At 41.4% G+C, this 27216-nt stretch overlaps 1 protein-coding gene across 5 annotated transcripts in view; it reads left to right on the plus strand.

Annotated features, from left to right (window-relative positions):
• Positions 1-11438: 11438 nt before the first annotated feature.
• The window catches only part of Mak (male germ cell associated kinase), a 39653-nt gene continuing 23875 nt past the window's right edge, over positions 11439-27216 (plus strand). For 4 of the 5 annotated variants that reach the window (XM_048347379.1, XM_048347381.1, XM_048347380.1 and 1 more), the window contains exons 1-6: positions 11439-11539; positions 15161-15215; positions 16368-16489; positions 17268-17347; positions 20786-20918; positions 21939-22110. In XM_048347379.1, coding sequence (XP_048203336.1) covers positions 11439-11539; positions 15161-15215; positions 16368-16489; positions 17268-17347; positions 20786-20918; positions 21939-22110 — 663 coding nt within the window. The remainder of the gene's footprint in view (positions 11540-15160; positions 15216-16367; positions 16490-17267; positions 17348-20785; positions 20919-21938; positions 22111-27216) is intronic. The other variant, XM_048347383.1, reaches the window with a different exon arrangement.

Below are 27216 nucleotides of genomic sequence, written 5' to 3' on the forward strand. Positions count from 1 at the left end.
TTTAAATAAATGAAAAGACAGGCTGGGAATATGGCCTAGTGGCAAGAGTGCTTGCCCCGTATATGAAGCCCTGTGTTCGATTCCCCAGTACCACATATATAGAAAGTAGCCAGAAGTGGCGCTGTGGCTCAAGTGGCAGAGTGCTAGCCTTGAGCAAAAAGAAGCCAGGGACAATGCTCAGGCCCTGAGTCCAAGGCCCAGGACTGGCAAAAAAAAATAAATAAATAAATAAAATAAAAATAAGTGAAAAGACATTTTAGTGACACTTGCCAAAACATTAACAGTATCAAGATATATGATTTAACAATACGATAATAATACTCTATTGTTTTGGCATACTTATCTAGTGTAATAAAATGGACCAAAAAGAAAAAAATTCTATTATTTTCTATCTTTGCTTTAAAAAATACAAATGATGAGGTGCCAATTAGCACATAAGGGTAGCTCATTCCTAATCAGGGAAGTAAGACATTGGCAAAAGCACTGGTTTTCTTAGCAAAGCACACTACTGCAAATTGTTTCCAGAATTAAATATTGTGGAACACTGCTACCTTGTGATGCCTTGCAATATCGCAAGCAATCATATGATCTTCTCTTACCCAGTCTTGAAACTAGATTTAATGAATCAAAACTCTGTAGAACGAATTGGAGCAAAAACAAAAGATCAAACAAACCAACTTTTGATAAAGAACTGATAATGAAGACCTTCCTGAACCCCCAGATCTAGACAGCAAGAAGCATTCATCTCACTGTACACAGGTGCACTAATGGAAATATGTTCTATTCAGGGGAGAATGCCTGTAATTCCTCTTGTAATTCCTTAAGAAGGCTAACTCACAGTTCAACAAATAAATACCAGGAATCTTGAACTTGAAAGGTGGAGGGGGCCAAGAGGAAGGGAGAGGAATTAAGAGAGAAAAGGTGAAAGGAGAGAATGCAGTCATAAAATTCAACGCATATCCTGCAAAATTAAGAAAATTGAGGGGAGGAGGAGGGTTTGGGTCATGGAAAATGATGAAAGGGGAAACACCAGTCAAGATGCATTGTATTCATAAATTGCTTTGTTGATTGGTAACTTCTCTGCACAACTACTTAAAGATAATAAAAATAATTTTAATTATGTTATTATTCTCCCATATGCGGAAGCTAGATCTAAAATATAACGGGACATGATAACGTCTACAGGACACAAACACTCAGAGGAGGGGAGGAACCCAAAGGTGTAACTCCTCTGAACACTTAAAATACAATTTATGGAAACAAATTCCAGGCAATGGAAACACGTTTTGTTTTTTTGTTTGTTTGTTTGTTATTGGTAGTGGTGGTGTGTTTGCTTTTGGGATGTTTTGTGTGTGTGTGTGTGTGTTTTTGGGGGGAGGGTGCAGAAAGGGAGAAAGGAAGGATGAGCAAATGCAATCATGGTAATCAGTATACACTATGTGGAAACTGAACCATTCAACCCCCCCTCAGGGAAGAGAAGGGAAAATGGAAGGAAAGGGAAGGAAGGGGTGACATTGTCTAAAATAGAAACGTACTCACCCCTGACTGATGAAAATGGTAACCCCTTTCTTAATAATAACAAATTATACAAATTATACAAATTATATTACAAAAAGGCACTAAGCTCAATGAATAATCTGGGCAGCTCCTGAAGCCCCGCCCCTCGGGGAGGGGCTAGCTGGGAGGGCGGAGCTTGCTCGTGCGGGCCACGCCCCCGAAGGCGGGGCGGGCGCACCCCGGCGGTTTCCTAGGAGACGAAACACACCAGACGCCGGAGCTTCACAAGGGGGCGAACGAGGTGAGCGGTCGGCGCCGGCAGGTAATCCCGAATGAGCGGGCTGCGGGGCGGTATTCTCGGTTCGGCCCACCCCGAGGCTGTGCTCCGAGGCCGGCCCGGCATGTCCGACCGGGGCCACTGTCCGCCGAGAGCCAGGACCCGACGCCGGTAGGGGAAGGAGTGAAAGGCGGAGAGTCTGGAGGGGCGGACCAGGACGGCGAACCCCGAGGACCCCTCGATCGCTTTCCCGCACGGGACATCGCGGGGACCGGTGCGGGGTGGGAGAGAGACCCCGACCCTAGCTCCCCCCTGCTGGGTCCCCGGCTTAGCTGACCCCGCCGCGGTGGGGTAGGGCGGGGAAGGACTCCCCGGAGTGCGGCGCGGGCCTGGGGCCGGGGAGCCGGCGGAGCGCGGAGCTGGTGCGGGATCTGAAGGCGGGAGAAGAGCGGGAACGGGGTCCAGAGGGAGATCAACAGCCGAGCCCGAGCCCCGGACGGGCATGGGGGGCGGGTACGGGGGTGCGGGCGTCGGGGGGTGGGCATTGGGGTGGGCAGGGGGTCTGGGCATGGGTGGGGCGGGCATGGAGGGTGTCCTGCCCAGCCCCGGGCGCCGGCGGGTGGGTAGCTGGCTGGAGCCAGGGCGCCAGGGGTTCCCCCACCCGCACAGACCGGCGACCTTCCCCCCCCCCCCCCCCGGGCAGCCGGCTACACCCCGGGCCCTGGAGTCTTTTAAGGTCCCTGGTTTACCGTGGAAGAGAAAAGTGCGTGTGGCACACGAAAAGACGTTCGGGGTGTGGGGTGGGGAGGACAGATTTACAAAGTGTAGTTACATAATCCGTGTCGAAGGAGCACGGAGTTTTCGCGGAGGGAACTGGAAGTCGTTCGACTTATTTTAACCAGAAAAACAAGCCCTTGAGTGAAAGCGTGGTAGGAAGGGAAGTTTTACCTTCAGTCTCTGGGCTGGAACGGGGTATTTGGTCTTTTCATTGGAGTGGACTTGGATTTGTTAATTTGGTTTTTTAATAATTGGTGAATGTTAGCGCAGAGCATCAGTGCTTTTATCTTTTTTAAAGACACTGTATTTGTTTTCCCGTTATTCTAATTTTTGTAAACATATCACTTAGTTTGAAAGCCTTTTGTCTGTTAAAAGTGTTTTGTTGTTGTTCCACACACCTTAAAGCTCGACTTGTAGTAACATGATCACGTGTTCTACCAAGACACATCCAGAGCTTATCTGCTCTGTGACTGGCAGGCAGTTTTACCCTCCATTTGCCCTTCATGTAATCCTCTTTGGTACCTAAGCCGCTTATGACCTGGCCAAAGCTGTTAAGAATAAGGCCCAAGTCTGCCGTAATTGTACACTTAGATAAAAATAAGAAAATTAGAGTAAGAATAAATTATGAGTATTTATTTAGTGAAGTTCTATAATTGAGACTCTAAATATTAGTTCCTTTAAATTGGCATATATTCAATTGACTCTTAAGAAAGTCAATACATGTTGTAGCTTGGTAGTAGAAAATTCTGAGCTTTTAACAATTGATTTAATTATGGGTCCTGCCGAATTAATTGAGGATCATAGTTACACTGCATGTCCTTGGGTTTTCTTTGGTTTTGTTGCATTTATATCATATGTACTCAAGCACATAAGAAACTGATCCGGGTTTTGCAGAATTAGTTTCCCTTAGGTCAATGGCTATGAGCAGATAAAATTTGCAGAGAAGTAGTATTGATGTTGGAGAACCATTGACAGACTATGTTCTTTATGTGATATTACTATTCAAGTAGTAATTGGTTTATAATCTTGGCATGATACACTGATAAAACCAGTTGTTTGTGCTGGGTAGCAGTAATCCACACCTGCAAGCTACACAGGAGGCTGAGAGCTGAGGACTGCAATTCAAAGCCATCTTGGGAAGGAAAGTCCATGAGACTCTTAACTCCAATTAAGCACCAAAAAGCTGGAAGGGGAGGTATGGATCAAGTGGTAGATCACTAGCTTTGGGCAAGAAAGCTCAGAGGCAGTGTCCAGGCCCTGAATTCAAGCCCTAGGACTGGCACAAAAACCACCAAGAAAAAAAACACAAGTGTGTGCATATGAATATTGACTTTTTATCACTACCTTCTTATTTACGGCTTATGCCTCCTTGTGTTGTGGACCATATTTTCCTGGGGTAGACCGGACAGCCGAAATTATCAGGTTCTCTTCTCAAAGAGCTACTTTTTTTTTTTTAACTAACATGGCTCAAAAGAGGCCTTTCTAGAGTTTTGTGTGAGTGTATGTAACTTTGTGTTACTAAAGGCTAGATAAGGCTTAAACTAGACAGGTTCTCACTGGTGGCTACCAGTCTGACCTTTCAGGATCTACATCAGACCTATGATTTTCACCATAAAACAGAAAGGAGCTGAGACACGGTCACAGTTTGGTTGATTCTTTCCTAAGTACAAGTGTATACTCTGCTATGGCCATCCAAGGTTGAAAGAAAATGAGGTTTCCAAAATATCTGCTTCAGAAGTGGCTGGGCTTCCAGGCCAGTGATTCAGTGGTCTGCTTTTCCCTCCTAAAGGTAGGGGAAATGGTGGCATAAGAGGAGCCCAGGGGTGAAAGAGACAGAGGCAACGCATTCCACTGCTTTCAGTTGTTGGGCAAAGGCAAGGTAAATTTTGTTGTTTGCAGTACCTTCCTACACTTTTCTTTCTGTACTTCTTTCTGCACTACCTCTCTGCTCTGCACTTGTTCCTACCTCCCAGTTACACCCCCATCCCCATCCTCGGTGATGGTTTCTCTTTCATTCCCTTCTTGAGCACTATGTTCTTTTGCAGAGTTGCTCTGCGGCTTTCTTCTTCCCAGGTCAATGTCTCTCCTCCGTTAGACATTGCCTTGAAAGTCATTTGCACTGTGCCCATGCCTCATACCTGTAATCCTAGCTAATCTGGAGGCTGAGATCTGAAATATCACCATTTAGAGCAGCCCCAGCATGCCAATCTAAAAGGCTCTTATCACCAATTAATCAGCCAAAACCCATAAGTGGAGGTATGGTTTAAGTGGTAGAGCAACATCCTGGGGCCCTGAGTTCAAACCCTAGTATATTCTCTCTCCCTCTCTCTCTCTCTCTCTCTCTCTCTCTCTCTCTCTCTCTCTCTCTCTCACACACACACACACACACACACACACACACTTAGAATTAGCTTAACAGAAAGTGATACTGTTAAACCATTGCATTTGTGAATTAAATTGTTTTTATGCAAAAAAGCTCACAAGCTCCTCCCCTAACCTCCCTAATTCTATTGTCTCACGCTTACTACTTTCCCTTGCCTCTTTCTAGGGTTTGTTTTTTTTTTCCCCATATCTTTCCAGGAATATAAATGGCTCAGATGCAGCCCTGGGTTTTCCGGGCAGGGCAGTAGCTCCCTGTGCCAGCTGGTGGGCAGGATGTTGGTATTCTGAGAGGAGCTGGGATAGGATTGTTAAGTGTGGCGCCGAGGCTGTGTGGTTTTAGCTACAGGAGAAATGCTTCTTTTAGCTGCTTCAGTGATTGGAAAAGCTGGCACAGTGTCATCACAATTGGGTTGTTTGTAATGTGAAGATTACACGGAAGAACCAAACAGCTTCAATTCTAACTCAAGTACTAGACTGACTCCATCATTGATTCTCTGATTAATCATAGACAGATCATTTTAATCCTCTTACATGAGGAACATGATAGCTCTTTGCCCAATATATTCTATATGTTACTACCTAAGTGAAAAGGATAAGAAGACCTAGAGAGTGTATTTTCCCCAAAAAGACAGGTATATGTTGTCTTAACTGAGTAGGTGGGAAAGAATGGGTAAGCTATCCAATATACTGGTAAGAATGGTAAGAAATAGATTTTAATCCCTGTGTTGTTAAATCATGGCACATCTCAAAAGACCTAGCATGGGTTACTCATGCTTGTAATCCTAGCTACTCAGAAGGCTGTGATCTAAGGATCAAGGTTTGAAGCCAGCCTGGGTAGGAAAGTCCATGAGATTCAAATCTCCAACTGTGACTCAAGTAGTAGACACCAGCCATGAGCAAAAATCTAAAGCTAATGGACAGCACCCAGGCTCCTGAATTGAAGTCATAGCACTGGGGGCTGGGGCAGAGAGTAATAGATTTCTAGAAGAAGAGAAAGAATGGCAAACAGGTATGAATTGAACATCAGCTCCTCGAAATACAGAACCAAAATAGAACAATGGAAGGGAACATTATACAGACTGGCTGACACTAAAGCATGTATGCCTTGTTTTATATACTTGTAGTAATAATCAGAAACTATTGAAATTGAAAGAGTTACCTTAGTTTTTATTGTACACAGATCTGTAACCCCTTACCCATGGTTTTGAAATCTACAGTGCTCTGAAAAATGAAATTGTTGTAGTTTACTGATAGAGTACCTGCCTAGCACTTGCCTAGCTTTCCCTGTACAATCAGAGTTAGATTCTTGCCTAGCGTGAGTAAGGCCCTGGGTTTGAGCCCTAGTAATTGAGGGAGAAAAGGTTGTGTAAATTTATTTGCAACAAAACAAACATGAATGGTCTCCGGCCACTCTTCATTCATTTTACTTGGTATTCTTTACTTACATTTACTTCGTGCAGGTACACTAAGATGTTGTTTGAGGGTGTTATAAATCATATGGTTATACTCACCATATTGCTCTTTTTTTTTTTCCAGTCCTGGGGCTTGAACTCAGGACCTGGGTGCTCTTCTTGAACTTTTGTACTCAAGGCTAGCACTCTACCACTTGAGCTGCAGCTCCATGTTCAGCTTTTTGGTGACTAATTGGAGATGTGAGTCTATGGACTTTTCCTGCCTAGGCTGGCTCCAAACCTCAACCTCCAGTCTCTGCCTCCTGGTAACTAGGATTACAGTTGTGACCCACTGGGATCACACTTACATTGCTTTTTCAAAATGAAAATGTTGAAGAGTTTCACAGAAGGGTTCATGAACTTTAACTAGATGTCATATGTCAATAGCACTGTTCTCTGACTGCTTAATATAGTGGCATCCATGGTCTTAAAACATGAAAACCATAATAACTCAAAATCTAAAAACATATAAACCAAAACCCAAAGCTTTTTGAGTGCCAACATATCACAAGTGGAAAATTCCACACCTGATATTGTGCATTAAAATGCAGGCACACTGACATACTGTATACATTTATTCTTGGGGTCATGTTTATCTTGAGTTATGTCCGAAAGATAATCTCACTATGTATGTAAGCAAATATTGTACAATCTGGAAACATTTGGAATCTGGATCACTTCTGCCCTAGATATTTCTTTTTTTGTTGTTTGTTTTGTTTTTGTTGCCAGTCCTGGGGCGTGGACTCAGGGCCTGAGCACGGTCCCTGGCTTTCTCTTTGCTCAAGGCTAGCACTCTACCTCTTGAGCCAGTGCCACTTCCAGCTTTTTTCTATATGTGTGGTGCTGAGGAATCAAACCCAGGGCATCATGTATACAAGGCGAGCACTTTACCACTAGGCCATATTCCCAGCCTGCCCCAGATATTTCTAATAAGGGATACTTGGCCTGTGTCATGATTCTTTCCTGCTTAATCACATAATGGCCACTCCTAATGGCAGGATCCACACTGGAAACAAGTTAGGAAGTAGAAAGCTTGGGACTGGTTGGCAGTCACTTTCCAGATGCATTTTTCAGAAGTCTGTACTTCAAATTAGAGTAGCTTCTTTGAATCTAGACCCTACCACAGAAGAAGAAGAAGAAGAAGAAGAAGAAGAAGAAGAAGAAGAAGAAGAAGAAGAAGAAGAAGAAGAAGAAGAAGAAGAGAAGAAGAATTCCCTTTCTTGTCTTTAAAAGTCAAAACATTGATATAAAGCAATTCACTTTCTAAATGTGCCTTTCAAATAATAAATATTTAGAAGTACATTTCTGTCATCCAATCATTGAAAAATCAGATGCAGTTGCCATGCTAAGAAGATTACTGTTAATTCATGAGCTCCTTTGAATTTATAGCTGGTTATCCATTTGAAAACTAGCCACATGACAGTCAATGCAATAACTGATCACTGACTGAATTCTGTACTGGTTGTGATTGAATTACGTGATAAAAGTGGATAAGGAATGGTTCATCTTCCCTGTGGGTAAAGGGTCATGGTGTATGCACGTTACCCTTTAATATGTGTGTATATATGGTGGCTATGTGTGGGGAGAGGGCTCAAGTGATAAAATGGAGTAAACACTCAGATAAATCTAAGTTCTTTGTTCTGTTCTTCGTATTGCCCCTTTTCTCTGTAGGCTTGAAAATATTTCCAGATGAAAAGTTTCTCTTAAAAGGCTTATCCACGAGAGAAATCTTGAAAAAGAAAAGCAAATGCCCAGCTCTGTTGCTTAAACTCTGCTGACATCAGTAGCGATGTTAGCTCAAGAATAGCATAAACAAATCCCTAGTTTTGTCTCCATTTGTAGATCTGATTCATCTCTATTAAATGGAATGTTCAGAAGTATATAAATGCTATTGCAGATACTAGTGAATGTTTGTCCATAATTATATCTACATTAGAGTATCTGATCATGATGCTGTTTAAATGCTATAGGTTTTCCTCTCCCCTGGGGTTTTCATTTCTGTCCGTCTTGGTTTTGATCAATACCCAAAGTTGTGCTGCCCAGTGAGAGAGTTGATTGCAAGTCAAGCAAGGGTGTCTCAGCCGCTGTGGGCTGCTGTAACTGAAGAGCAGAGATTGGGTGGTTTATAAACAACAGGCAGGTCTGTCAAGGAGACATCAGTGGATTTGGAGTGTAATACAGAACCATATTGTGGTTCATAACTCTCTAGAGGCATGATGGGTATGACCAAGTACTCTCTGGAACCTCCTTTGTAAGAGCAGTTGTCCTACACATGTCCTAGACATTTTCCAAAGGCCCCACCCCCAAATACTATCACCTTGGAAAAATATGTTTTTTTCTTTAAAAAATTTTAAAGTGCTCATTTATGTATTTATTGTGATAGGCCTCACCATATAGCTCAGACTGGCCTTGGACCCACAATTCTTCTGCCTCAGCCTCCCAAGTATTACAGGAGTACACAGCTATGCCTTGCCAAGGAGATAGGCCCTTGACTCAGTTTTTGTCTAAGAACTAAGTCATTGTGTTTGGGGTAAGCTACTTACATTCTTGGACTTACCAACTACCCCATCTATACAACAGAACTGTTACAGGAGAGTACTCTGTCCTGTAATACACCATATTGTCATTGAAAAGTTAGGAATAACAGAAAACCTAGTATATTTTGCTCATAGTGTTAAGGTGATCCATACTTGCCATCATTTTTGTAGTACTAATATAGTTTTATTCTTGGCATGTATAATCGTCATGGGTAGAGCTCGATTATGTTAATCTTCTCTGGGAAGGAAACGTCTGTAACTACTAAGATAGCAGCTTTATATTAATTATGTGTAATATGACCCTTTATATTAAATATGTATTCTTTCTGTATGTCATATGACATTTCTACAGTTAAAAGGAAGAGAAGGCAACTGTGATCCTTGACTGTTTATTGGTCACCATGGCATTCACAGTAAGTGAATAAAGTTTGTACCACCCATCATCTTCTTACCGCAGTTGGTGGGGGCACTGTCCCTGTTCTGCATGTCATCATCACAGGAGCAAGATGACCAGCCAGCTCTGAGACAGGCCATATTCCTGGCTCTGAAGGAAGAGCCAGAGCAAGATCCCAGGTTCTGCTCAGATCTGGTTGTGCTCCATGTGCTCTCATTTCATTAGCCCAGACCAAGTCACATGACCAAGGGGGAGGGGACATACACATATCTTGTCACTTGGGGCAAGGCAGGTCCATACGATGCTGTCTAGGAAGGATAGAAAATAATCAGGTACAAGAATATACTGTCCTACGTTCATGCTGTTATTATTTAAAGGTGCATAGCATATTGCCATCAATGAAAATAAACAACAATTTAGAGGAAAGCATTTGCCACTGAAAGAAAGTTTTAAGTGTAATGACCTTCAAGGACCTATTTATTTCTGTGATTTATACTGGGAATATCCAGAAGATTACACACTCTTGTGTAGTTGGGCTTTCCTAAAAGTTTTCTGAGGTCCCTCTTGTACAAAGAAGTAAAGAAGGATTTCTGCTGATGGATTCTACTTTGGCAGGTTGTATTAAGGGTATAAAAAGGCCAGGCCTCTGAGGAAGAATCCCAGAGTAGCCCATCCACTGCCACAGCTGGAGGACTTGGGAGGACTGAGAGATGTTTCCATAGGAAAGATGGGGCACTCATTTACCTGGACCATGACATTTCAATGGTGTCACTGGGATAAAAAGTAGTTGTTGATAATGTAGAAATATTAAGAAAATAGAAATTCCTAAGCTTTTGATTTTAGTTGGTACTTTTGCCCTCCTTTCACTTATAACAGAGTGTATCTGTATCCTATTTGATGTCTTAATTGCAAAACTATTTTGTGTAGATAGGTATGTGACAGAAGGAAGGAGAGGAGGAGATAGAGAGAAAGGAAGGAGGGAGAAGGAGATGCAGTGTTACACAATTCATATTTATAGTCTCATGGGATGCTAGATTGCCCTGGTGTCAGTTACATTAACTGAGATCCAGAAAACTGAAAACTTTGCCTTTAATGTAAAGTGTTGGGAGGTGTCAGGGTTCAGATCAGTCTTCATACTTGGAATACAGACTGACAAAAATCTACACTTGCACCCCTTGAATGTCATCAAAAGTAATTACATATGGGGCTGGAGGTGTGGCTCAAGTGGTAGAGTGCCAGCCCAACAAGCAAAATGAGCACATGCAAGGCCATGAGTTTAAGTCCTAACACCAGCAAAAAAAAAAAAGAAAAAGAAAGAAAAAGAAAAAATACAGTCTATACATCTATAATCTACATCTATACTACCAAATATGTATGTGTATATATACCTACATATGTATGTGTGCATATATATATGTATGTATGCAAACAGACATTTCTCATTTTTAGTGTGGATAGATAAGGTATGACACTAATTCTTAGGTTTTTCTGTGTTTAATGCAAAATAAATAGAATATGAAGTTCTTTTATAATGCTATTGTCTCCATGTAAAACAAGTTTACTTTACCTAATTAGGGTTTCTGTATCCTATTAGGAATGCTTCTTTTACAAAGAATATAATTTTAAATTTATTATGCTAATTTAAATATGATCTAACATCTTATTTGGAATAATATAGATTACAACCAATAAAAAAATCATACCAATCACTAAACCAGTAGTAAAGAATCACAGGATAATAGCAGGAAACAACATAAGTAATGAATTCCACAAGTGACACTGGGTCCGTCTTGTGTGAACTCCTTGCCACAGGCACGTGTAACTGTCTGATGCCTAGCGTTTCATTATCCATGACTCTGTACTGTAGGTTGTTGGGATGAAAACTCACCTTGCTTTTGTCTTTTTTGCAGGGTGTTCATAAGAATGGAAGCAATGTTTCCTTGGTGGACTCCTTTTACTGTGGCTGATGAACCTGCATAACCTTAAAGGAGACCCTGGATTTAATGATGACAAACCTCTCACCAGTGTAGCAACAGGGGCGAGGGCAAAACCCCACAAAAACAAAGAAGTGTTTGCATTTAGATTCAACAAGGGAGTCATTTCAATCAAGCACTTTGGCCAGAATGAATCGATATACTACCATGAGACAACTGGGGGATGGCACCTATGGGAGCGTGCTAATGGGCAAAAGCAACGAATCTGGGGAGCTGGTGGCTATCAAGAGGTATGTGGAGGGTGAAGGAGGGGAGGGAGGGAGATGGATGTGGCTTCCACGAGTAGAGTAACTCGAGTAACTGAGGTCTTCCTGTAGCTCTGTGCAGACCTCGTGCTAGTTTGACAAAGTAACATGCTAGTCTGAAAAAAAGGGGGAGGGGGAATTACCGAAAAGCAACATCTGATGATCTTTGTTTATATTATTTTAATTTTCCATTTTGTCCAGATACAAATGATAAACAAAAAAATTTTTAAGTACTTTGCCTTTTATGCATAAAACTTTTGGACTGAAACTGAAAGTAATGAAATTCATTTTTCAAAGTTAACATTGAGTCCAAAGTAGAGCCTGTTTTACGACAGTAGGCCTCACACCAAAAAAAACAAAAGAAAAAAAGAAAATGATAAAGTCAAATTGAATGCTGGGTTGCATATAGTATTTTCCTAAGCATATCAATGAAATAAAGTTTATTATTATTTCTTTTTTTATCTACTACATTTATTACTATACAACAAAGCACCCCAAAGCTTAAGACAGATATTTATTCATAGTTTTTGTTGGTCAGGAATGTAGAAGTGACTTAAGTGGGTTGTCCTGGCTTAGGGGGCTCATGAGATGGCTCTTAGATGTCAGCTAGAGTTTCAGAAGTTGAAGGCTTGAGTGGAGCCTGACGGTCTGTGGCCCATTGTTGTAGTTTTCTTAGGGCAGTCCACACATGGAGTACTTTAAACAACAAATGGATTTTCTCACAAGTCCAGAGGCTGTAAGTCTTCCTGAGGCCTCACTTGGTCGATTGTCAGTAGCCATCTTCTGTAGATCTTCAAATGCTCTGTGGGTGTCATAAGCTCCTCTGATAAGGACACCAGTCATTTCAGCTGAGGGCCTTGTGAAGGTGTCATGGAATTTTAATCTCCCCTTAAAATCTCCATCTTCAAACACAGTCATACTTTTGCAAGGCCTGGGGCTTATGACTTTAACATGAGAACTGCAAGGTGGGAGGCAGCACAATTCAGCCCATAATGGGCCTCTACAAACAGAACAGACCGGGTGGCCTAAATAATGATTATGTTTACTTCTTATTCTGGAGCCTCAAGGCCTAAAATCAAGGTGTTGGCAAGGGTGTCTCCTTCAGAAGGCTGGGAGAAAAATGATTCCAAGCTTCTCTTCCTGGCTCTCTTCTCTTTATTTCTTTACATCATCCTCTATAGCCATTTCTGTGTCTCTTTTTGTAAGGACAATAGATTGGATTAGTGACCATCCTAATGACCTTGTTCTATCTTTATTTACTTTGTAAAGACCCCAACCCCCCAAATAGCCACACTGACTTCAACACACCATGTTTGAGGGACATAATTTACTCACTCCCATGGGTGGCAAAGCTGTACTGTTGTTGGCAGCAGGTCTCATTTCCTCTTCACCTGGGCCTCTCCAGAGGTTTGCTCAAGCATCCTCAGGACATGGAAGCTAGCTTTCACCTGGCTGCACTTCAGATCCTGGTTACCATGACTACCAAAGTATGGCAACGTAAAATTTAAATGCTTCAAGTATTGCGAAAGGTAATGGTCTAAAGCATTATATTTATAGGGAGCTAAGTGTAGTGGTGCATACTTGTAATCCAAGCTATTTGGGAGATCAAGATAGGAGGATGACAGTCCAACTAAGGTAGGTAGGTAGGTAGGTAGGTAGGTAGATAGATAGATAGATAGATAGATAGATAGATAGATAGATAGATAGATACAAAATTTTTTAAAATGCTTTTTTGTGTGCCACTCCTAGGATTTGAACTTGGGGCTTAAGGCTCTGCCCCTGAGCCTTTTCCCTCAACTTTAGCATTCTACCACTTGAGCCACAGCTCCACTTCTGACTTTTTGGTGGTTAGTTGAGGATAAAAATCTCAAAGACTTTTCTGCCCAGGCTGGCTTCGAACCATGATCCTCAAGTCTCAGCCTCCTGAATAGCAAGGATTACCAGCAGGAGTGAGCCACCAGCATCTGGCTTTAATTATATATTTTCAATTGTGTCTCAAACTGGTGTATTTTTTAAGTCTTGGCAATAGGCAGTCGGGGATAGTGCCGTCTCATTTCAGCACTGAAAAGTCTCTTTGAGTAAGCCATGAGCCGCAATTTAATCAAACTGCCTCCTGAATTTATAGCACCTGAATGAAATTCTGATGCACTGAGGATCTTTTAGCAGTTTTGTGATTGATGACATGTAACAGGTAAAAGGAAGAGTATTTTGTGTTTCCTGAGTACTGCAGAGAGCATGTTGCAGTAAGCTTCTCCCTGAAGCAATATACTTTATGATCAAAAACTTCGAGGCCCAGAGAAGCTGCCTGGTGACTCTTCTGAGGGTTCACGGCCAGGGAGTGACTGTTGAGTGCCGGACGTGCAGCAGCAGCTGCCAGTTCCCGGTCTCCTTCCTGACCTGGATTCACAGCCTTGGAGGCATCAGATGAGAGTCATTATTGCAATTAATACAGTAATTCTAAGCTTCCTCAGAATTTTTTTAGAATAGCTCACCAGGAGTTATAATAGGAAATGAAAGACTAGTCATATTTGTTTTGTTTTGTTTTTTTACTTTTCACAGCCTTTGAATTCCCATACCTGAAAAAAAAAAACCAGTTTTAAAACACAAGCCTTGTCTTTTTCTCAACTCCTATCATGTGTGGTGACTAAAAATCCATTCATATATAAAACAGAACCTCTATTGAGTATATTCTTTTACTCTCAACTTAAAACACTGGGACAGAAGAAGAAAGTAAAGAACAGAATCCAAGAAAGGCCCAGTCCCCAGATTAAAGAAGTAAGAGAGAGAGGTAGAAGGAGGGAGAGGAGGAAATGGAAGGAGGAATAGGAAGAAGAGGAGAGGGAGAAGAGGAAGAAGAGAAGAGGAAAGGAGCAAAAAGGAGAAACAGAAGAAGGAAGAGGAAAAGAGAAGGAAGAATAGGAGAGGAAGGAGAAAGAAGAGGAAGAGGAAAAAGGAAGAAGAGGAGGAGACAGGACAGGAAGGAAGATGAGGAGAGGGAGGAGAAAGAATAAGAAAAGGAGGATAACAGGAAGAGAGAGATAGAGGGAGAGGAAGAAGGGAGGGATGGAGGTAGAAGAGAGAAGAAGGAGAGGAAGAGGAAGGTGGCAATAGTCATTTCTGGTCACTTCTGAGTTTTTGCTGACTTCAGTCACTTTGCTTTATGAGTTACTTGTCTAAAGCTGAGGTTACGATATAGACATCCTCAGGTCAAGTTGACTAAATCTGCTACTAAAATTCATGATTCTTCCCCAGCCCTTTTCAAAAGTACATATTTCCTATTTTACCTCTTAAGTTCCAGAAAGAGAAGACATGTGAAAAGGACCCCTTGTAGGAAAGCACAGTTGTACTAATTAACCAATGCTAAGCCCTCACTCCGAAGGGAAGCGCAACCGCAGACTGTGAGAGGTTGTAAGGTCAGACATGACCCAGGCACAGCCCTCTTACCAGCAGCTTAAGACGAGGGAGATAATGTGTTCCTAAGACAGAAGAAGTAAGCACTGTCACTTCCCCAAGGTGAACCCCAGTAATAAAGGAAAACAGCCATGATGTCATTTGTATTTTGTAATCCTCAACTCTGGGCACTGAATATTTCCCTGTTTATTTCAGGATGAAGAGAAAGTTCTATTCTTGGGATGAATGTATGAACCTGAGAGAAGTTAAGGTAAAGTTTGGGAAACAAACAGAACTGAAGGCCTAACTCCACCTCGTGCCAGAGACAGTAGCCAAAACATTATTCCCTGGGAATCAGTGGGAAGCATTCCAAAGATAATGGTGTTTACATTTTCCTTCATCTTCCAAAAGTAACTTCTCACCTCTTTCTGCTCTGATGTTAGTGTACAATAGAAAATACAGCCTCCTTTTTGAAAGTTCTCTCTCACCTCTAAATCTTTGAGGACAGCATTTTAAATTCAGACTAGCAAAAGAAAGACAACTTTTTAAATTGCTATATACCACTTCCTGTATTTTATGTCGTATAACTTTAATAGATTTTGGAGATATTTTAATGGCTAAGTCAAAAATAAGATTGCCCTAATTCCTTTCTTCCTTCCCTCCACACACACAAAAAAAAGACAGATTGAACTGATTGGTAGCTATTGTTGGCTACTTGCTTTAGGTATTCTAAATTGTTTAAAATTTTTGTTTTGTTTTGTTTTTTGCCAGTCCTGGGGCTTGAACTCAGGGCCTGCGCACTGTCCCTGGCTTCTTTTTGCTCAAGGCTAGCACTCTACCACTTGAGCCACAGCACCACTTCCAACTTTTTCTATATATGTGGTGCTGAGGAATCGAACCCAGGGCTTCATGTATACAAGGTGAGCACTTTACCACTAGGCCATATTCCCAGCCCCGTTTAAAATTTTTGTAGCTATTAAAATGTAACTCATCAATGAATCTAGAAGCAACAGAAAATTATTTAAGGTCATCACCATAACTACCATTAAATGAGATTTTTGCCAACTTCTGAAAATTTGTTTTAAGAATTTAATGCTTTAGCCAGATGTGATATCTCTGTAATTCCAGGTGATAAGAGGGATTGAAGTTCAAGGCCAACCAGGGCTAAAAGCTATGGTGATCATCTCAACAAATAAGCCAGGGATGGTGTAGGAGGATTGCAGTCCAAACCATCCTGGTGCGAAAGGCAAAACAAAAATGCAAGACCTTATCTGAAAAATAACTTGAGGCAACTGGGACTGGAGGCATGGCTCAAGTGGTAGAGCACCTTCCTAGCAAGTGCGGGGCTCTGAATTCAAACCCCTGTACTAACCAAAAAGAAAAAAGAAGAAGAGGGAGAATTTAATGCTTTGCTATTTTGCAGTCTCTGAAGAAACTTAATCATGCCAATGTGATTAAATTGAAAGAAGTTATCAGAGAAAATGACCATCTTTATTTTATATTTGAATATATGAAAGAAAACCTCTATCAATTAATGAAAGACAGGTAGGTATATGTTTTATGAGAACTGTATTTGTCCTGTTACTTTGTCCACAAACTCCTGGGATCATTTGAATATATCACACTTTATGATCGATAAATATATCATCTCAAGAAGTGGATTTAAATTAGCCTGTTATTGTTGTTGGATGGCAGCATTTAACTCTAGAAAAAGAAGCCACCACTTTTCTGTGATAATTCTTTAAAAGGCAGATAGTTGTTTGAGATAAACACGTCTAACATTTATACTTTAAAAGGTGAAAATCTAGGATGTAGCTCAAGAGGTAGAGAGCTTGCTTAGCAAGCCCAGGCCTTATGTTCATATCCCACTACTCTAAACAAGCTGTAATAAAGCTGGTTTTAGGCAAAACTGAAGACATTTATCCTTGTTGTCAAGCAGCTTAGGAAAAGTTAGTAGAAGAATGGAGAAAGGAGCTCTGTGTTGGTGGCTCACACCTATAATCTAGTTCCTCAGGAGGCTGAGATCTGAAGATCTCAGTTTGAAGCCACAGAGAGAGAGAGGGAGAGAGAGAGGCAGGCAGACAGACAGGCAGACAGACAGACACTCAGCTGCTGAGTATTCGTTCAATACAATCACTTATAGCTGAGCTTTTATAACAAACCAAAACAGACATTTCTGTTTCCGTCCTTTGAATGCACGTACTTTCACACTGTAAGCCTAGAAATAATATCATAGACCATATCCTAAGGCTAACAGAGGCAGGGGAAAATCTTCAGTGTCTGGTTAACAGAATGTCATGACTGTTTAACCCATTTCTTTCAGAAACAAATTATTCCCTGAGTCAGTCATCAGGAACATTATGTATCAAATATTGCAAGGACTAGCGTTTATCCATAAACATGGTAGGTGTCTCCTTGTTTACCTCTATAGTGTCAAGTTCCCACACAGGGAATGTATGCTAGCTGTTAAATAATGTTAGATTGAATACCTGCAAATTTGGAGTATGTTCTTATATACATGCACTTTATTGTTTTTCTAGGCCTGTGTTAAGCAAGATGTCTGTAATCTAGAGCCATCTTTCTCTACAGAAGAGGTTTTTAACAGTTAAGTCTTCAGTTTATTGCCTGGGTCATCATACACTCATTGAAACCTTCTTCTCATAACTATCACAGAAATGTCAAACAGGACAAATCCTTCTCCTTGTAGAGCCTGGAGTTCTTTGATCCACCAAGCCCAGGCCCAAGCATTTGAATAATTAATAGCCCAGTGCTGTGCTGTGGTGTTTTATCATTAACTTTATCATTTGCATTTAGTTGTTCCTGTTCTCTGAAGGAAATTAGAGCAAGTGTTTATTCTTTTCTGTGAATTTATTATTTCTTTAATTGATTAATTTTTTGTGTAGTGTCAAACCCAAAAAGAATTGTTAGTCAAAAAATAGAATGGTTGTGTTTAATGAGTCACTAATGTCAGACATTAGTTAGAAGTGTCATATCGTTGTGTGTTTTGTTTTATTTATTTATTTATTTACTTTATTATTTTTTTTGCCAGTCCTGGGGCTTGGACTCAGGGCCTGAGCACTGTCCCTGGCTTCTTTTTGCTCAAGGCTAGCACTCTGCCACTTGAGCCACAGTGCCACATCTGGCCATTTTCTATATATGTGGTGCTGGGGAATCGAACCCAGGGCTTCATGTATACGAGGTGAGCACTCTACCACTAGGCCATATTCCCAATCCTCATTGTGTGTTTTAACCATGGGCATGAGGCCACCATGCTTCCTTCCTGCCTCTTTCCATGTCACATCCTCTTCTCTCTTTCTCCTGGCTCCTCTAGCTGCTCCAAGAAACAATATGTCTCCAAAAGATGCTGTTTACAATATTCCTAAGTCGCTACTCCTTTTTTTTCCTCATCCTGAGGTTTGAACTCAGCACTCCATGCTTTTCACATAGCTTGCTTGCTCATAGGTGATGCTCTATCACTTGAATCATGCCTCCAATCCAGATTTTTTTCTGGTTAACTGAAGATGGAACCTCAAGGACTTTTCTGCTTAGCCTGGCCATAACCCTTGATTTTCCAGGTTTCAACTTCCTGAGTTGCTAAGATTGCAGGCATGAACCACTTGTCCCCTAACTAACTAGACTTTCCAATTTTTTTAATTTGAGATAAAAGTTATTGGAGGGATAGCAATGTGGATTAATGGTAGAGTGCTTGCTTAGCATGCATGAAGCCCTGGGTTCGATTCCTCAGAACCACATAAACAGAAAAAGCCAGAAGTAGCATTGTGGCTCAAGTGGTAGAGTGCTAGCCTGGAGCAAATGAAGCTCAGGGACAGTGCCCAGACCCTGAGTTGAAGCCCCAGGCCTACCAAAAAAAATTATTGGAGATAAATTACTGGTGTCTTTTTAAGTCAAAAGTCATTTATAATAGGCTAGAAATAATTGGTAAAGGCCAGGAATATATAAAAGTAGGGACCATTGCTCCTCAGTGTATTTTCAACTGCTGGGCACAATGACTTGGCATTTGTCTGGGTTTACTTAATGCTGTAATCATCTTCTAACTGCCATGGCTAAAGGAGGAAATAGGACTTCAAAACTGTGGCTAAAAGTTAACTACATGTGAATAGTAGTGAACAGTGATGATCACTCTTAGGAGAAGCCCCACTTCAGGTCTAAATGTCAGAGGGTGTGCAGGTTTGCCGCCTCTTCTTTCCTCTGGGTTTGCTGCCTCATTTTCTGTGGGTTACCCATTAGCCTTGGTAGCTAACCATCTGGTCTATATATTGAATTGGTAATATAAGCATCATAATGATCAGATTGTTCAATAAAGTAGCCGCTGGTGGGAACTGAAGTGTTTTTTAAAGTAACATATCTGATTTATTTTAAATGTATAATGTACTCAGATATTTGAAGGTTTGCCCTTCTTGTTTTACTCACATCTTACCCAGCCACTATAAAACAGGCCCCAGAGCTGAACTATTAACATAAAGTAAATTCAAATGAAGAAATTAGTTAATCCCAGCTACTTGGGAGAAGGAGATGGGGAGGATTGAAGTTTGAAGCCAGCCAGGACAAATTAGCAATCGATAAGCAAGGCATGGTGGTACAGTGGTACACACCTGTTGTCACAGCTACATGGGAGGCCTTATGTAAGAGCCTCAAGAGCTGAGGCCAGCAACAACAAAGAGACACTACTGAAAATAATAAAAGGGGGAAAAAGATGTGTTGGTAATGGATAGGGTATAGTTCAAATAGTACAACACCTGCCTGGCAAGCATGAGACCATGAGGGTAAATTCCAGTTATTCTAATTTAAAAAAATATATATATATATACATATATATGTGTATGTATGTATGCATATATATATATATATATCAGGCTGGGAATGTGGCTTAGTGGTAGAGTGCTTGTGTAGCGTGCATGAAGCACTGGGTTCGATTCCTCAGCACCACATAAACAGAAAAAGCCAGAAGTGGCTCTGTGGCTCAAGTGGTAGAGTTCTAGCCTTGAGCAAAAGAAGCCAGGGACAGTGTCCAGGACCTGAGTTCAAGGCCCAGGACTGGCAAAAGAGAAAAAAGAAAAAAATATATATGTACTATATATATAGGACCCTACACACTCCATGTTCAATTCTACACTATAGTATATAAAGAGTATGGTGCCTATACTATATACATATATACTATATAAACACATATAGTATACACTATATAATATACTATAGTATATATACTGTATGTTCTATATATACTATATTCATATATAGCATACAACATATGGTATACGTGCTGTATACATATATAATATATACATCTATATAAATGTAATATACATATATGCACGTATAGTACATATACTATATATGTATACTCTGAATAAGTAGAGTGTAGAGTTTTGTCCAATGTCCTTTACAAATAAAGGATTCTGCTCCAGGAATCTTGCATTAAGTTGCAGTATGGCAGAACAGTAGGCTCATCACACTGATGTTAAGCTGATTTGCAAGTGCTCCTTGGCAAAGCCCCTTTTCTCTGGGCCTCAACGCCTGGTCTCCTACATAGTAGTGGTTGTAGGGATTGTGGAGATAGTCATGGTATGCCAGGTTCTGTCCCTGTGATAAACCTGCCTGAGTCACAGTGAAAATGCTCTTGCATGGTATGTGAACTTGCTTGCCAGATCACTGTGAAAGCAGCCCTCTGTCCCATCACTGTCTAGACAATACATGTGCTTTGCTTCTCATAACACTGAGTTTCTATCATAATAGGGAGACTCAGTTATTTTTTGCTTATTAACCAAATAAAACTGTTTGAGCAACATGACTGATTCTGATTGTCACCTGTCTTGCCAGGTTTTTTTCACAGGGACATGAAACCAGAAAACTTGCTCTGCATGGGTCCAGAGCTTGTGAAAATCGCTGATTTTGGACTTGCAAGAGAATTAAGATCACAGCCACCATATACTGATTACGTATCTACCAGATGGTAACGTATGAGCTCCTCTGAGAATTGTGCCTGTGTTGGCGTTTTCCTCCAATGAATTTGTCTTTCTATAGGTTCCATAGTGGACACTTAAAGCAAAATAGAGAAATGAGTTTTGATATTCTTTAGCAAGGAGGGAAGATCTGGTCAGTAACTATTCTGATCAGTAAACTAAGAGACGTAGAAAAGATTTCATCCATGCATACAACTGATATGATTCAATATACTACTATGTGCCATAGATGATTGTAGGCACTGAGTACACAGCTGTAGACAGAAAAGAAAATTTTCTGATTCCTGCTGCTTACCTGACAGCAAACTCACAAATGAACAAGCTAAAAAACTGCCAGTGCCAGTGGCTCATACTTGTAATCTTAGTTACTCAGGAGACTGAAATCTGAGGATAAAGGTTCAAAGCCAGCCAAGGCAGGATGGTCTGTGATACTTATCTCCAATTAATCACCAAAAAAAAAAAAAAAAACCCAAACCTAAAAAGCCAGAAGTGGAACTGTGGTTCAAGTGATAGAGTGCCAAACTTGTATAAAAGAAACTCAGGGACAGCACCCAGGCCCTGAGTTCAAGCCCTCCTAGGACTGGTGCGTGCGTGCACACGCACGCGCGCACGCACATACACACACACACACACACAGAGCCATTATTGTCCACAGAGAGGAGTGGATTAATGGTGTGAACACTTTCAAACTGATAAAAAGGGAAAGCATCCACTACCCTGGGATATTGTGTGTTTGATGTTTGGTACCCATTTTCTTCCTTAATAATCTGAGAATATTTATTTCCCTATCATTCATTTGAACTCCTGTCTCAGGCAGCCTGGACGTCCCATCCACATTTGTAATCTGTTGGTGGTCAGGTGCAGCCTGTTATACAAATGCCTGGTTTACAGAAGGCACTTACTACTATCTGTGCCTTGAGTAAGACCCATGACCAAAGAGGGTAGAGTCCTCGACCCACCCTCCTGAGAAGCACACTCAGAGCAGCTTTTGTTTGGTCTCTGTTCCCCAGGTACCGTGCTCCTGAAGTCTTGCTACGGTCTTCAGTGTACAGCTCCCCCATCGACGTGTGGGCCGTGGGAAGCATAATGGCCGAACTGTATACATTACGACCTCTGTTCCCAGGGACAAGTGAGGTTGATGAAATCTTTAAAATTTGCCAAGTTTTAGGGACTCCTAAGAAAGTAAGTTCTCATGTGCCCCAGTTGCTATCACTTTTATTTCTAAGTTGCCTCTTGGCTTTGTATTTAGGAGCTTTGATGATTTATGACTAATATCTGATATTTGAATTTTCAAATTGCTTTATATTTTAATGGTTTTTATCTTTATTTGGCTATTGAGGAAGGAAAAGGATTTTTTTTTTTGCCAGTCCTGGGGCTTGAACTTTGTGCCTGGGCTCCTTTTGCTCAAGGCTAGTATTCTACCACTTGAGCCACAGAACCAGTTCCAGCTTTTTATGTGATTAATTTATGTGATTAGCCCAGGTTGGCTTCAAACCACGATCCTCGGATCTCAGCCTCTTGAGAAGATAGGATTACAGGCCTGAGCCACCAGCGAAGGAAAAGGTCAAATTGTACCAGACTAAAGAAAAAAGGACCCACCTTTCTTAAGAACTCAAGGGAGCTGGATACTGGTGGCCTATAATTCTAGCTATTCAAGAAGCTGAGATCTGAGGATCATGTTTCAAAGCCAGCGTAGTTAGGTAGAGTAACCCCTTTGTACATCACTTTGACAATTAAAAAAAAAATTAAAAAGAAATGTCCACAAGACTCTTATCTCTAAATAACCAGCAAAAGGGGCTGGGGATATAGCCTAGTGGCAAGAGTGCCTGCCTCGGATACACGAGGCCCTAGGTTCGATTCCCCAGCACCACATATACAGAAAACGGCCAGAAGCAGCGCTGTGGCTCAAGTGGCAGAATGCTAGCCTTGAGCGGGAAGAAGCCAGGGACAGTGCTCAGGCCCTGAGTCCAAGGCCCAGGACTGGCCAAAATAAATAAATAAATAAATAACCAGCAAAAAGCAGGAAGTGGAGCTGCAGCTCAAGTAGACTCCCAGCCTTAAGTGAGCATGAAGCTCTGTGGTTAAGCCCCACTACTGGCACACAATGAAAACAATAAAAAGAATCCACTGAGAATGTCACTTTGCAGTAATGGCCAGCACTGACCACATAGCTCAAAGGCTGCTTATTCTACATATGTCCATTGGCATCAATTCATTAACCTCAGGGGCCTGGACTTTATTACCTCTTGACCCTATGTATGTCCTGCATGGATATTTGGGTTTCTTGTGGTACTAGGAAGGCTATGTACCACTTAAGCCACATGCCCAGCCAATTTTGTTTTAGTTATTTTAGTTTTTTTTTTAGTTATTGTGGTTTTGTCTGGGGCCAGCCTAAGACAGTGTTTTGCCTGTAACATAGATCACAGGTGTGTACCACCACAACTGGTTTACTTGTTGAGTCTCACCAGCTTTTTCCATTGTCAATCCTCCCAATATCCATCTCCTGAGTAAATGATATTATAGTCATGAGCTACCACACCCAGCCAGAAACTTGGTTCCTTGAATTGTGTATTTTTTAATTAATATTAACTTTCAAGCAGATCTTACTTTCTGAAATATGCTTAGTAAGGAGCTTCAACTGTGTATAATTATGTCCTAATTAAAAAGTACGTACCGAGAGACGGAAGACGGCGGAGGAGCGGCTGTGCCCTGCAGAGCTCCCTCCGATACCGTAGTTTTCTCACCTCATAGAAACTGTTTCTCCGAGATAGACAGCCAAAGTAAGTTCTAACAGTACAGGGATTCTCTACAGGAAGGAAAAATCGACTTTGCTGGTCTGAAAACACAGTTTTGAGCTCTGGGCGGCGTCCCGCCGCCGCGCCAGAGCCGGCTCCGGCACAGTGCCGGGCACAGCCCCCAGCACTCCGCGCAGCTAAAGCGAGAAATACTCCAGCCGGCAGCCGAGCACGGAGGACCTGACATCGCAGAGACAGCGGTCAGACCAGACTGGAACTGAAGCGGGCCTGGGGAAAGTGAAGTCAAAAAAGCCATCTTTGAAAAGGGCAGGAAGGGCGGAATCAGTGAGAACCAGCTCCGCCCAGAAGAACACCCCCTGCCCTGGTGGGAGGCGAGTCCGGGGCCTAGCCAGAGAAGCCCCGCCCTGCCCGCCGGAACTTCTAAACTTAAAGCAAAAGCTGCGAGCAGCTACCAGGGGCGCGGAAACAACAGACGGAGGAACAAACAGTTCCGGGGACAGCTAAACGGTCCCGTCACAGAGGAAACTAATTCCCAGCCCAAAACGGAGCTGCATTCCATAGCTACCTATGCCAAGGAGGCCGCCTCCCTCAGGCAAGCAACTCTTAGTGGAGCAAAACAGGCTAGAGGCGCCACACTCTGCTGAGTTCACAGTCTAGTCAAGTCCAGGCATCAAAGGCAGCGGCCCCACAGCAGACAGAGGAGCCACAGTTCCTGTGACTGCCCACGTCCCCATCGACAGAGGACGCCCAAGGCCTGCCTGCAAGCTGTGCGAACCTCAGAGACCCACGATTGCACCAACAGGGGAGAAAGTCAGAACAGAACCACCCCTTGCCAACTGAAATCAAGTCAAACCAGCCAATCAGGAAAATAGACTGCAGTCCATTGCAGGGAAACGAGTGACTGGTTTCTTTTTCTTTTCAAACATTTTTTTTTTTAACTTTTCTTTTAAATTTTCTTTTTAATTTTTTCACACCTGAAACATCATTGGCTGTTTTTTTTTTGTTTTTTTGTTTGTTTGTTTGTTTGTTTTCCATTTTTACTGGTTTGTTTTATCAAGTTTTTTTTGTGTTTGTTTAATTGCTAGGTTTGTTCCTTTTCTGTTATTTTCCTTTTTATTTACTTATACTTCCGTGTTAAATAATTTTTCTCTGTTTTGTGTATCTGTCTTCCAGTTTTTTTACTTCATTTCTCTCGTTGCGTCCTCTTCCTATAAAAATTACTTTCCTATAAATAACACCTACACCCTTTTCTGCTAACTCTCCAGTGTCTGTCATTTTATGAATGTTCTTTCTACTGATTCTACTCTTCTCCACATTTCCACGTCACTGAAACTAAACCAAAATCACCACCCCCCCCCCCCAATACACTTTACTCTATTCTCTTTACTACCTCCAACTTACCCTCCGGACTTACTGCCTGGACCTCCAGGTTCCATTGACTCCTGGTTATTGGATAGAGGATATCCCAGCTTAATACGAGTGAATCAAAGGGGGTTCATAGAGAAAGCCAGTCCTAATAGAACTTAATATAAAAATAAGAATTGCGTATAAGGTTGTAACAGTAAATAAGTAACTACGGAATACAGGGCCCAGGATCAGATGTTATATTGAAATTGTATTCTTTAGGAACACCAAATCTAACTTTATAGACAGGTATACAAGTTATCTGTTTATAATTGTGAAATTGTAAGATTTACACAACAGTGCTTGGTAAGGGCTGCTTTGGGTCTTAAACAGTGCTCACAGGTGCTGGTAGACTGGCATTCCCAATTCAAATGGGCAGAAGAAACACACGAAAGATGGCAAATAATGAAGTCTTATCCCCCACCCAAAACAAGCAGGAAGCAGAGCAGTCAATCAAAAACATAGAAGAAAACTCCCAAAATGCTCTACAAAGTTTACTGATAAACATGATAAATGAAAAGTTTGAATCTCTTCAGTCAATTATGTTAGAGCGTGAGGAGGCAAAGCAAAAATTAATGGAGAATTTCATGGCATCCACAAATAGAAAGATAAGTGAGCTTCAAGAGTCAAATGAAAAGATAGCTACCCAACTTAAAGATTTGAGAGACAACACCCAAAACCAAAGTAATGAAGTTAATGAAGTAAAGAAGTCCATACAGGACCTAAGAAATGACATGGAAAACATCAGGAAAGACCAGTCAGAAGGAAAAGAGATTCGAAATCAAGTAGTTAGCCTACAGTCACGACTAACTGAAGCAGAGGATCGAATCTCAGGAGCTGAAGATTCCTTAGATTCTATGGAGAAAGATCAAAAATCAATACAAATCCAGTCCAAGCAACAAAACAGATCGCTACAGGAGATTCAAGACACAATCAGGAAGCCCAATTTAAGGATAATAGGTATTGAGGAAAACTTGGAGAAAGAGGTTAATGGGATAGGCAACCTATTTAACAGAATATTAGCTGAGAACTTCCCAAATATCCAGAAGGAAAGGCCTATACAGATACAAGAAGCATTTAGAACCCCAAATCGACCAGACCAGAATAGGACTTCCCACCGACACATTGTGATCAAAACAGCTTCAGCAGAGTGCAAGGAAAAAATACTCAAAGCTGTTAGGGCAAAGAAAACAATCACATATAAAGGAAAAGCAATCAGAATTACCCCAGACTTCTCAGCAGAGACCATGAAAGCAAGGAGAGCCTGGAATGAAGTATACCAAACTCTAAATAAAAATAACTACCAACCAAGAATTCTGTACCCCGCCAAACTCTCCTTCATAGCCGAAGGTCAAATAAAAGTCTTCCACAATAAGGAAAAACTGAAACAATATATCTCCACCAAACCAGCTTTACACAAAATCCTTAAAGATGTACTATACAGGGAAAATAATCAGGATCCCAACACAGACAGAGAAATGAACCCTAATTAGTAAACACTAGATCAAGAAATGGGAAGACACAGCTTTAAACAAGACAGTGATAATGAAAGGAACAAACGATCACCTCTCAATCCTAACTGTCAACATTAATGGACTTAATTCTCCAATCAAACGACATAGGCTCATAAGTTGGATCAAAAATCAAGATCCATCTTTCTGCTGCCTCCAAGAGACACATCTATCCAGCAAAAGTAAACATCTTCTAAAAGTGAAAGGCTGGAAACAAATCTATCAAGCAAATGGCCCCCATAAGCAGGCTGGAGTTGCAATCCTAGTATCAGACAAAATTGACTTCAAATTAAAAAAGGTAAGAAGAGACAAAGAAGGTTACTACATACTAGTAAAAGGATCTCTCCAACAGGAAGAAATAACCATCCTAAATATCTACACGCCAAATGCAGGAGCACCCAACTTCATCAAACAAACACTACTGGCTCTAAAAACATTCATAGACCCAAACACAATGATAGTGGGGGACTTTAACACTCCACTATCACCTCTGGACAGATCAACACGCCAAAAACTGAACAAAGAAACCACAGAACTAAACAATTGCATAGACCAACTAGACTTAATCGACATCTACAGAATATTCCACCCAGCAAGGACAGAATACACATTCTTTT

Source organism: Perognathus longimembris, chromosome 6, assembly GCF_023159225.1.
Source record: "Perognathus longimembris pacificus isolate PPM17 chromosome 6, ASM2315922v1, whole genome shotgun sequence".
In the NCBI taxonomy this organism is placed as follows: Eukaryota; Metazoa; Chordata; class Mammalia; order Rodentia; family Heteromyidae; genus Perognathus; species Perognathus longimembris.